The following is a 12,761-nucleotide window of genomic DNA, read 5'->3' as shown; positions in this document are numbered from 1 at the left end:
CAGTCGATGGAGATGTTGTTTGGGAGGTGCATTTTCCCATCTTTCCCATTTTTAAATTCTACTTTATTCATTTAAATTCAATTTCATTCACCTTTAAAATGCAGAAAATGCAAAGCTATAAGTCAGGTGCATCCGATTCGTGATGAAAGATCAATAACCCAAAGCAGTAGCTGTTCCTCTCACCACATATGCCGTCTGATTGGCAGGGCATTTCTAGTACCTACTTTATTTCAAGTAACATCTCATTCAACACCACCTCCAAAAACTTAGCACTTAGCTGTGAATTTTGCTTTCATAAAATACTTTGAAGGTGACTTAAATTTTAAACTTTTGCGCTCGTAATAAGATCATAAGCAAAAAACAAGTTGAAACCATTGTTACAAAATTTAGGGATTCTGCAGATAATATTAGTTTCGATAAAGACCAATCTCACACATCTGCCCTAGTGCACAAAGAAAAAAAAAAATACTGGACACACTCAACGAGTCAGACAGTGCCTGTGGAAAAAGAAATAGAGTTGAAGGCCCTTTGACAGGACCTGTTAAGTTTTTCCAGCATTTTCTATTTTTATTTTAGATTTCCAATATCTCAAGTTTTTTTAATTCTCCTTTTGCATAATTTAGTATGATGTTTTGTTTGGGGTTTGGCTGATTTCATCACCTCGCCAAGTCCCAATCGTAGGGCTATTTTGGTTTTCTGTTACCGTACCCTGTTCTTTGCCATTCTATTTTATTTTTATAGTTTTAATGCCGTAACTCTCTTATTGTCTTCCTTTCTGTCTTTCTATATTTTTCTCTTCTTTTGCCTGTTCTTTTTGCTCGCATACCGTCACGGCTTTTATCTGTTTCATCCTCCCAAATTTCTTTTTCAGCTCCCCTGACTGCTTTTTAGGAAAATCAGGAGACTTAAAGCCAAGCATGAATTAACATGTTCAAGTTTATTCAGATAAATTGTTCATACTGGTGAACAACTTCAATACCAGGAACTTGTTTAAAAATGACATAGAAGGACCAAACATTGAAATATATTTTTTAATATGTACGTTGCAAATAATGTTACAGGAAAACTGCAAACATTTGGTATGAATAGGAATGGGGGCATTAAAACCATCTCTAAAGTGAAAAGGGAATGACAATGCATTTATGTAAGGGGGATATTTTAGACCAATTGGCCTTAGATTTTTGTTGTTCCGAATGCCAAGTTACTTTCCCCGATTCTTTTTTAAAAAATGATTTCATTGATGGTAGCTGTTACAGTTTATGTGATGTATGCTGATAATGGAGTCAAAATTGTCATTTAATTGTTGCAGTATTTGTCCTAGAGGTATATCTTGCCAAGAAATATAGGCAAATCTGTTTCTCTTTGAATAAAACATTTCCATTTCTTAATAAATGATTGATTTTTATTTATTTTTCAGGAACTACAACTTGAACATGCAAGGCAAGCTTTTGCACAAAAGGACAAAAACAAAAGTGGCACAATTGTAGGGTTAGATTTCAGTGATATTATGGTTACAATTCGCTCACATGTGCTTACTTCGTTTGTTGAAGAGAATCTAGTTTCAGTAAGTAAAATAATTTTTTCTCTGAGAAAAGAGCTATGAATTATAGTAATTTCACAAAATGAAATAACTTGCCCTGTTTTAATTTCAAAAGACTCTTTGAAAGATCATGTTTTATTAATGATACTTTTTTCTCAGAATGAGCTAAAGGATTCTGATAGTTTTATTCAATCTTACACTATTAGAATCAAACTGAAATGGAACATACATCTTTGTGTTAAAAATTAGTAATTGTCAGGGAAAAAGCCTTGTGAAATGTTACATTGCTTGCAGCTTTATTTCTTGCTCCTTCAGTGTGGTGGACTGCTATCAAAGAGACTGTACCTGGAATTACCAGCACTTGCATGAATTAGGTAGTATACAAGCATATAAAGGATTCTGACTTTTGCTTCAGGTTAATCACTATGATAATTTCTAAAGGCACTTGAAATCTAGCATTACAAGTAACCTTTGGCGTTAACTGCGGATGGACAGTTAATTGATGTAACTAAAATATCCATTTATTCCAATCTGTGGGAAAGTAACTATTGTATAGCGTTAGGCTAGCTTTAACCTTGGTTCTCAATTTAAATATTGTATAACAAATAACATCAAATGTAGATTCAAATTAGTTTAAAGATATAGCATGGAAACAGGTCCTTCGGCCCATAAGGTCCATACTGGGCATCAACCACCTGTTTATGCTTGTTCTATGTTATCCCAATTTTATCGTCCCCTCCCTTCACATTTGGGGCAATTTTACCAATCGACCTACAAAACCACACCTCCTTGGGATATGGGAGGAAACTGGAGCATTCGGAGTAAATCCTGAAAATTCTACCTGAAAATTTATTTTTAATGAACATTGTGAACATCAACGGTAGACAATAATATAACAAACCCTTCGAAATCAGCAGGGAAGATTTCCTTTTCGATTGAAAACATTGTTGTTCTTCTCTACAGATGCTGCCTGATTCCATGAGTAATTCCAGCATGTGCCAAAAGGAACTGCAGATGCTAGTTTATACCAAAGATGGACACAAAATGCTGGAGTAACGTAGCGGGTCAGGCAGCATCTCTGGAGAAAAGGAATAGGTGACATTTTGGGTCGAGACCCTTCTTCAAACTGAGTTACATCTACGTAGGAAAGAACTGCAGATGCTGGTTTAAATCTAAGGTAGACACAAAATGCTGGAGTAACTCAGCGGAACAGGCAGCATCTCTGGAGAGAAGGAATGGGTGACGTTTCGGGTCGAGACCCTTCTTCAGACTGAAGAATGGTCTCGACCCGAAATGTCACCCATTCCTTCTCTCCAGAGATGCTGCCTGTCCCGCTGAGAAACTCCAGCTTTTTGTGTCTCTCTTTATTTAGCTAATCCTCTATCCATCACGTCCAACACCACAAGCTCTTATGTTGTGAAGTAACCTTTTGCGTTATGCCTGATGAAAATCCAAAAACATTGCATCTATTCATTCTGGTTGATGGTTCCTCAAAGATTAACTTTCCAGGATCTGATTTCCCCATCATGAAGCCATGCTAACTCCGTTTGATCAGATTATGACTTTTCAAATGTTCTGCACTACCTCTTTAAATATTGATTCTAACATTTTTTTTCAGTATTCAATGGTATGCTAACAGGCCTACTACAGTTACCCACCGCTCCCAACCCGTCCGAATTTGGCGGAAAGTTTCCGCTTTCTTATTTCATTTCCGCCATTCCGATTTCGCTTCACATTTTTCTGCAAAACAGTCAGTAATTGCAAATTGTCAATTTGGCCACTAGAGGTCGCTAGGGGTTCCGCAAGAAATCCCCCGGACCCTGGAAGTCTCCCTGAAAATGTGGCACCTCGGCTGGGCAAGGCAGCCAATCTCGACCTCATCGGGACTTCCATGGCCGACCGGTGGGTTGAATTTGCAACCTGCGGCCGGGGCTCTGGAACTCCAGCCCAGCTGGAGCCAGCACATCTAACCCCCTAGCCGTCTTCCTTGGCCAACTGGATAAACCAGCAAAGCTCTGGAACCAAAAGTGCCAGAAAATCAGTGGTGGAACTGTAATGAGTAAATATTAAATTTAAGTGCAAGATTATATAACTAAATTAATTAAGACGGGGTTAAAATATAAAATACAGCCGGAAAGCCAATTACCACCTTTTTGGGCTGATTATCAATTAATGTGCAAATTTACTTCAACAAGTACTTCCGTATGCTTAGTCGAGTCGCATATATCAATAGACAATAGGTGCAGGAGTAGGCCATTTGGCCCTTCGAGCCAGCATTGCCATTCAATGTGATTATGGTTGATCATTCACAATCAGTACTCTGTTCCTGCCCTCTCCCCATACCCCCTGACTCCGCTGTCATTAAGAGCTCTATCTAACCCTCTCTTGAAAGCATCCAGGGAATTGGCCTCCACTGCCTTCTGAGGCAGAGAATTCAACAGATTTACAACTCTGACTGAAAAAGTTTTTCCTCATCTCCATTCTAAATGGCCTACCCCTTATTCTTAAACTGTGGCCCCTGGTTCTGGACTCCCCCAACAGTGGGAACATGTTTCCTGCCTCTAATGTGTCCAATCCCTTAATAAACATATGTTTCAATAAGATCCCCTCTCATCCTTCTAAATTCCAGTGTATACAAGCCTAGTCCCTCCAGTCTTTCAACATATGGCAGTCCCGTCATTCTGGGAATTAACCTAGTGAACCTACGCTGCACTCCCTTAATAGCAAAAATGTCCCTCCTCAAATTATGGAGACCAAAAACTGCACACAGTACTCCAGGTGTGGTCTCACTAGAGTCCTGTACAACTGCAGAAGGACCTCTTTGCTCCCATACTCAACTCCTCTTGTCATAAAGGCCAACATGCCATTAGTTTTCTTCACTGCCTGCTGTACCCGCATGCTTACTTTAAGTGACTGATGAACAAGGACACCCATCTTGTACTTCCCCATTTCCTAACGACACCATTCAGATAATAATCTGCCTTCCTGTTCTTACCACTAAAGTGGATAACCTCACATTTATCCACATTAAACTGCATCTGCTGTGCATCTGCTCACTCACACAACCTGTCCAAGTCACCCTGCATCCTCATAGCATCCTCCTCACAGTTCACACTGCCACCCAGCTTTGTGTCGTCTGCAAATTTGCTAATGTTACTTTTAATCCCTTCATCTAAGTCATTAATGTATATTGTAAATAGCTGCCTTGCGGTACCCCACTAGTCACTGCCTGCCATTCTGAAAGGGACCTGTTAATCCCTGCTCGTTGTTTCCTGTCTGCCAACCAATTTTCTATCCATGTCAGTACCCTACCCCCAATACCATGTGCTCTAATTTTGCCCACTAATCTCCTATGTGGGACCTTATCAAAGTCTTTCTGAAAGTCCAGGTACACTACATCCACTGGTTCTCCCTTGTCCATTTTCGTAGTTGCATCCTCAAAAAATTCCAGAAGATTAGTCAAGCATGATTTCCCCTTCGTAAATCCATGCTGACTCGGAACGATCCTATTACTGCTATCCAAATGTTCCGCAATTTGTTCTTTTATAATTGACTCCAGCATCTTCCCCATCACTGATGTTCGGCTAACTGGTCTATAATTACCCGTTTCTTAAAAGCGGGATATCAACTCTTTCTTCATAACTTAGTCACACATTTTATGACCATTGCTCTTTTATTCATTACCAAGAGAATTGGGATGTGTAAGGAAAAAGCAAATTAGAAAAAACAAAACATAACAATTTTTTCTTTGTGTTGCAAAAAGGAATCTATTCAATAACCTTTCTATAAATAGCATAATAAATAAATAAATATAAATACTCATGCTAGGCCTGACATTGTACATGTAGTTCAAGGACTACAGATTGTTGGAAGTAATAGTCGTTTTTCACACATAAATGTAGCGCAACACGTATGCGCATTTGGCGTGCATACCTTTTTTTGGCATTACGCGCCATATTATGAATTTTGACGTAAAATTCCGAATTTTGGACATCAGAATTAATAATTTGTAAAATCAAATGTTGGGAGGTCTGGTTACCCGCTTCCTTCCTCCCAATCTTTTTATTAAAGAAAATTTGTTGGTTGTTTTCCAGTCCCTCGGTATCTTTCCAGATTTAAAGATTTTTTGAAAGGTGGTAGACCAACCAGACAAAATATATGGTGCTGTGCCTATGCTTTTGGAGATCTTTCTTTGTGAATTTATCCCAAAAGCACTTGCATTATTCGCATTACTCTCATGGTTTTCTATATGTTAGCACAAACAGATACTGAACTTTATTGCATAATGTGCAATCCTAAATACTCTTTATTTCAACTAAAAAAATATGAACTTGACAAATAACAATTCAGTGTGCAAATTGCTAATGAATTGGCGCATTGTCTTGGTTTAACTCCTGGCTAATTGCGACCTGGAACACGAGAAGTTCTGTTATTGGCTTCAGCAAAGAACTTGCTGGGAATTCTTCAATAATATCTTTGACAGATTTGAGGATGTTGCTGCTAGTCTTCAGCAGTGGCTTTTATCATCCAGGTAGCTTAAGGTCAGATAATGGAAATGGCAATGGTGAAGTTTTCTTCACTTATGGGAAGAAGGAAGAATGGCACGGAGTGACATGGTTAGAATGGGTGCAGTTGGAGGTAAGGACTTGTAGAGAGATCGTACCAAGGTGAAGCAAGTTATTTTATTTTAGTGTTTTCTTTGAATGGTAAAGGCTTTTTGAGATGCTGTTGGAAAAACTCAACAATTATCTTTTAAGTTTTGCGATGCAGCATGGAAACAGGCCCTTTGACCTACCGAGTCCATGCTGACATTGATCACCGTTCACATTAGTTCTATGATCTCTCACTCCCTACACACCAGGAGCAATTTTACAGAGGCCAACTAATCTACACACCCGCACCTCTTTAGGATTTGGGATGAAACTGGAGCACCCAGAGGAATCCCACTTGATCACAGGGAGAACGTGCAAGATGGACATTGATCTAAGAACAAAAAACAATCTGAGAATGTGTTGTATGAATCACATTGTTTAATGGATTTACAATGTAAAACAGAGGCCCTGATGTATTGTCAGAGATAAGAAGAAATAATTATGCCAACTGTTGATGTGCTATTAATTATTGAAATTAATTATATGACACGCTACATTCTGAATACTACTTGTCTGTTAAAATTCATCTTGAATTGAGCTGTACAATCTAATCTTTGCAAACGGTCATTAACTGGAATTGCCTGAGCCATTTAAAAGGAGCTGCTGCCCAATAATGGGACTCGCATTTACCTTAAACAGATTAATGTATTATACCTTAAATAACATCACTTTCTTTATGTCAGAATTGCATTTAATTAATGATGATTTCTTGAAGTTGCTCAAATGTTTGCTATGTTTGCTTTTTGAAAAATAGAATAATTATCATTTTTATTGTTATTGAACAGGTAGCAGGTGGAACCAGTTCTCATAATGTCAGCTTTTCTTACTTTAATGCATTCAACTCTTTGCTGAATAACATGGAGCTGATTAGAAAGATATACAGCACTTTGGCAGGCACAAGAAAAGATGTGGAAGTTACCAAAGGTAAAAACATCCTTAGATTTCTCTCCTTCAAACAAGTTAAAATACAGTAAATTGCAATGCAAAGGCAATACAGCTGATCAGGCAACATCTGTGTAAAGAGAAACAGAGTTAATGTTTCTGGTCGAAGACACTTCATCAGAACGGGAATGAAGAATACGTTAACATAAAATTGTATTGATTGTGCAGTATGGAGGGGTGGGACATAGAGAATATCTATGGATGAAGCCAAGGCAGACATGGAGATATTTTGTAGAAGTCGTTTTCCAGTTGATAGGTTAATTAAAGCAATTAGAGAGAGAGAGAATTCCAATTAAGAAACCTAAATGCTATGAAATGAGAGCATTCAGACAGAAACCAAATAAAGGAATGGAAAAGCTACAGTGGAAAATGAATGTTTTTGTCCTTTGCAGTTTTACTAACTAAATCCTATTTTATATATGGGTACTACTGATACTATATCGAAACATCATTGTTAATCTCTAGAGTTTAGCCATTCACAAGCTGCAGCAGAGCCATTTTATATGAACTTTCTGATCCTAGCATAACAACTAATGCCAAATAAGTTTTAAATTAATTTACTAGCAAGTAAAGAAAAACTTGGAATCTTCCAATAAACTACCACCTGGAATCCACCTATCGTTGCCAACTCTTGTCCAACCTCTTGCCCATTACTTCTTTATACTGAACATCTCCCCTCTACTTCATTCCAGATGAAGGGTCTCGATCCGAAACATCGACTGTCCATTTCCCTCCATGTTCTGTGAGCTGTTCCTCCTGTAGCATGTTTTTTGGTCCATATTCCAACATCTGCATCTGTGTTTCCAACCACACAAACACATTGGTTACAGGGACAGATCAGACGCTGGGGAATTGTGCAGCAAATTATTTGCCTCCAGACACCATAGTGCTTTTCACCAACTACAAGGCACGAGTCGGGTGCAACACCAGCAGTTATAAAGGAGCTTTACACCATCCAGGACAAAGCAGCCTGCTTGACTGGCATCCAATCAACCACCCTAATCATTCATCTGCTTTGCCAATGTGCACCATCTAGAAAATGCACTGCAGTTATTCATCCCTGCTACTCCGAGAGCACCTTGCAAATCCACAGCTTCTACTAGGAGGGGCAAGGGTAGTAGGTCCATGGCTATGTCACCTTCCTCCTTGTAGTATACAACCCTAACTTGGAAATATATCACTTCTCCATCCAAAGAAATACTGTGCTTTGTGCTGTCTTTAAATCTGCTTTCTTGATTTAGGGAAGAGTTGTATCCAAATTCTAAGTTGCTGCTATTTGTACTGAGTTCAATGCCATTGTCAATGACAGTAGCCTAAATAATCTCCGTTTTTCTTTTGAAATGTAGAGGAGTTTTCTCATGCTGCCAATAAATTTGGACAGATAACACCCCTGGAAGTTGATATCCTATTCCAGCTTGTGGCTCTGTACAGTCCAACTGGGTAATGCATTTTTAAAATTGATACATTATTTAATTTGATATTCAAAGGTTTGATTTGATTGGAGAGTCACAATGTTGATGATAGCAAAATAAGTTTATTTAAATATCAACAATTGTTAACATTTTGACTCTTAATAGCAAGAGATTTTATCTTTGATTAAAATTTGTTTTGTGTTATAACTATTGCAACAGAGCAAAGGTAAGACATATTGAGCTTAGTGGAGTGTTATACTTTTAATACCTGGGTTTTTTGTCTTCAGACGAGTGTCTCTGGCAGACATTGAACGAATAGCACCATTGGAGGAAGGAGCCCTGCCCTATAACCTGGCTGAAATCCAGAGGCAGGTAGGCAGTATATTGATTTGAATGCAAGTCTTGAGCAATATTGATGATAAATATTAAAAGAACTGCAATCTATGTTGCTAGATGGTATTTAAAGGTGTAAATAATGGCATGTACCACAACCAATTAAAAATCCATGCAACGATTTATTAGGAAAAAGTAATGAGACAACCTAACGTAGAGAATTTACACAAAGCATTTTTGGAAGTGGGGAAAGGGCAGAGTGTACAGAGGAAAAAGCAAGAAGATGGGATGAGAAGTTAGTTGGAGTTGGTGGTTATTTGGATACGAGAAAGGAGTGGTAGAAATGGAGCTGCATCAATGGAGACTTGAGCATATGTTTTGTTGGGGAAGCGAGAGAATGGGAGTTGGGGAATGCACAAGACTGCTGGCAGACAGAAAGTACAGGCAAAATCTGGATAGGAGAATGTAGTCAAGAGAGTAGAATGCAAAACAACGGAGAACAAAACCTGATGTGGTGGTGTTAGTGGGGAAAGTTTATGATATCCTTAGCACCTAGGAATTTTTCCTTCAGTTATAATATAGAACTGCAAGTTGTCAATAGAGGGTTCAGTAGAACACATTGCTGATTGGCGTCTTTGTGCACTTGTCAGGAAATTAAGGTTATTTGTGTGCAGCTTCTGGCGACTGGATATAGATTAGAAAAGAATGCAGACTCTTGAGTGTGTTTGTAAAACAGCCATACCAATCTTTAAATTAGGTTGTTAGTTCCATTTATCAGCTGAAACCCAGATGTCATGAAATATTAATCCTAACCTAATCCACATGAGCAAGTAGGCAGAGGTGCTGTAGAGCATCTGCAACAACCACCTGCAGTTATGGTTGACCAAGATGTGTGGGATGTTTCACTGACTTGTGCCAAACTAATCATTCTCCAGTCAGGTTTGTTGCAAATTGAGAACTTCATTGTTGCGTCCTCCAAATTGTGACTTAATTTGCATTCATACGTAATGAACCAGAACCTTGAAATGTTTACTGGCAGCAGTACAACATGTTTGTTAACACAGTACTGAATAGATAATATAATAACCAAACAAAGTTCAATACATTTAGAAAACCCAATATAATGCACATTATACCCTTCCACAACCTTCCTTTTGTCAATAAGTTGAGTCCGTTCCCAATTGAATGTATTGTTATCTATTCAACTGCAACCAGGGAATCACCTGTCATGGATTCTATTCCCAAACCATACAGGTACCTTTATCTTTGGCTCATTTCTATTTATTTTCATACTGCTATCCTTACTGACAACATCTTGAAAATGCATAACTTTCCACATCTATAAGAACACCCAGTTCTACCTCACACTTATTTTTCTTGATCAAGTCACTATTCCTGATTTTTGTTTTCCAATTGCTTGCTTGGCGTTCAGTACTAAAAGAGCAGACATTTCCTCCAGCATTTTGTGAATAGACATTTCCTTCCGTTTCCCTCAAATCTCTGAAGATTTGTCCTGGGCCCAACACATTGATGATATCACAAAGAAAGGTCAAAGTTTGCCTCTACTTCCTCAGAGGTTTGAGGAGAATTAGCATCTTCAAACTTTTGAGGAAGTAGAGGCATAGATGAACTTCTACAGGTCTGTGGTAGAGTATACTGAATGGTTGCATCACGGGCTGGTTAAGTAACTAGAATACCCAAGAACAAAGGAGGCTGCAGAAAATGGTGGACGTTGCCTGGTCCATCATGGGTAATGACCTCCTCACCATCAAAGGGATCTGCTGGAAGTGCTGCCTCATTAAGGCTCACGCCAATCTGACCACATTCTCATCTTGCTGCCCCCATCGAGATGAAGGTTCAGAAGCCTGAGAACCTCCAGGAGATGTGGCATCCGTCCCTATACCTCCTTCCTCACATCTATGCAGGGACCACAGCAGCTCTTCCAGATGAGACAGAGGTTCATGTGCATTTCCTCTAACCTCATCTAATGCTTCCGATGTGACTTCCTTTATATTGGCTAGACCAAGCATAGATCAGGTGACCATTTCACCGAACACTTGCGTTTCGTTCGGTCCACCAAGGCCTATTGGATCTCCTGATTACTAACCATTTTAACTTCCCATTCCCACGCTAGTATGTTTGTAAGTTAGCTATCTAAAATTCTCCAATTTCTCTCCCCCCATGCTTTTTCCCTCTTCCCTGTGCCTCATCTAGATGCACACCCATTTCCCCCTTTCTCATCTCTCCTCACACCCCCCCCCCCCCCCCATCCCCATCCCTTCCCACCTATATTCATTCCTCTGGGTCATATTTCGCACAACTTCTATCCTTATCTCTTTATGTCACACTTTTTGTCTTTTCATCTCTGGCCTCTATCCAGCCATTTGCCAATCAAACCTCCCCTCAGCTGTAGACACCTTTCACTTGCCAGGCTTTGTCCTGCCCCCATCTCTCTTCCAGCTTCCACAAAGAAATTAGTTTCCTAATTCATAGGTTATATCATTAGTACAGCTGTGTTATTGATTTCATCAAGACTGAAGGACTATATTTTGGTTTGTATTTATTATTAGTATAAAAAACTGATGGGAGAAGGATTTTCTGTGTTAATACACCAATTGTGAAATGTTTCAATACATTAGTATTGACATTTTTTTAGAATGGATTTAACGGTATTTGTTCTTAACATTTTTTAAACCAAATAAACATAACTAGTTAAAAATCATTGCTATTTTTAGTAACATATTTTACTAACGAATTTCAATTTTGATGTAAATTTTAAGATAGTCAAATTTGAAGTTACCTGGTTTTCTATCAGAGTAACTCGGGTAATTCCAACAATATTTGCACAGATGCATTCTGGAAAACATTTAGCATTTCCACATTCCTCTCTTGTGTCTTTTCTGTTCCCCAGCAATCTTTCAGTGGTACCAGCAGACCTATCTGGATCCAGGCTGCTGAATCTGTTTATCGATTCGCTCTGGGCTCAATTGCTGGAGGTGAGTGATATTTCTCAAAGTGGTTCAGACCTCAGCTGGTATAATAGGACTGGACATCTAGTCCAGTTGTTTTGGACTGGACTAGATCATTAATCTAGTCCAGTCCAAAATAACGAAGTTGAAAGCCATTGAAATAAAGCAGCAGATCTGGAAGGCTCTATGAAGTTCCTTTCTTATGATCAGTGGACTGATATAGTATTGTAATGCTACTTCTGGCTCCAGATTATCCTTGGGGCAAAAGCTCAATAATTGCACAAGGTTTCCGGATCAAGACACAAATCATATTAATTATGTTTAATGGGAAAAATATCTTGTTATTTCAAGATGAATTTTAAACAAAAGCCACAGATTAAGCTAAAATCCAGATTTGTGTGCTATTTTAAAATTTCTACATTATGATCTGCAAAATAAGCCCTTTTTTAAAGAGCACAAATATTCCTCTGTGGCTTTGTTTCACTTCAAACCTTGAATGTTACTCAACCACATTACATTGAGCGAATCCTTTAAAAACACTACTGTTATTTTTTTACAAACCAGCTTCCTTGGTGGTACTTGGTGGTACTGTTTGGTCAAATTCTATTCTGGAGAGAGCGTCATAGAGGTTTATTAAATTGTTAGTGAAGATGAAATTTGAGAACTTTTTTGTGGAGGCACAAGGAACTGCAGACCCTAGAATCTTGTGTAGAATACTGTGCTGGAGTAACTCAGCAGGTCAGGCAGTATCTCTGGAAAACATGAATGGGTGATGCTCGTTTCTTCAGACTCCATTGATTTAAGTGGAGTTTGGGGATTATAAATTGACCTTCCCACTCGCATCTTATCTGCTGCATGTGTAATTTTCCACTTGCAGAATACTGGTTGCTCACGGTTACGGTTGGCGCTGTGC

The 12,761-nt window shown here is 38.7% G+C and overlaps 1 protein-coding gene across 2 annotated transcripts in view; it reads left to right on the top strand.

Annotated features, from left to right (window-relative positions):
* Positions 1–12,761, top strand: part of slc25a12 (solute carrier family 25 member 12) — a 75,276-nt gene that overhangs the window by 37,524 nt on the left and 24,991 nt on the right. For both annotated transcript variants that reach the window (XM_078403939.1, XM_078403940.1), the window contains exons 6-10: positions 1,418–1,564; positions 6,978–7,116; positions 8,481–8,574; positions 8,834–8,918; positions 11,791–11,875. In XM_078403939.1, the coding sequence (XP_078260065.1) occupies positions 1,418–1,564; positions 6,978–7,116; positions 8,481–8,574; positions 8,834–8,918; positions 11,791–11,875 (550 nt within the window). The remainder of the gene's footprint in view (positions 1–1,417; positions 1,565–6,977; positions 7,117–8,480; positions 8,575–8,833; positions 8,919–11,790; positions 11,876–12,761) is intronic.

The sequence above is a fragment of the Rhinoraja longicauda genome, chromosome 8 (genome assembly GCF_053455715.1).
Source record: "Rhinoraja longicauda isolate Sanriku21f chromosome 8, sRhiLon1.1, whole genome shotgun sequence".
Taxonomy (NCBI): Eukaryota; Metazoa; Chordata; class Chondrichthyes; order Rajiformes; family Arhynchobatidae; genus Rhinoraja; species Rhinoraja longicauda.
This window is presented reverse-complemented; position numbering and strand designations above follow the sequence as displayed.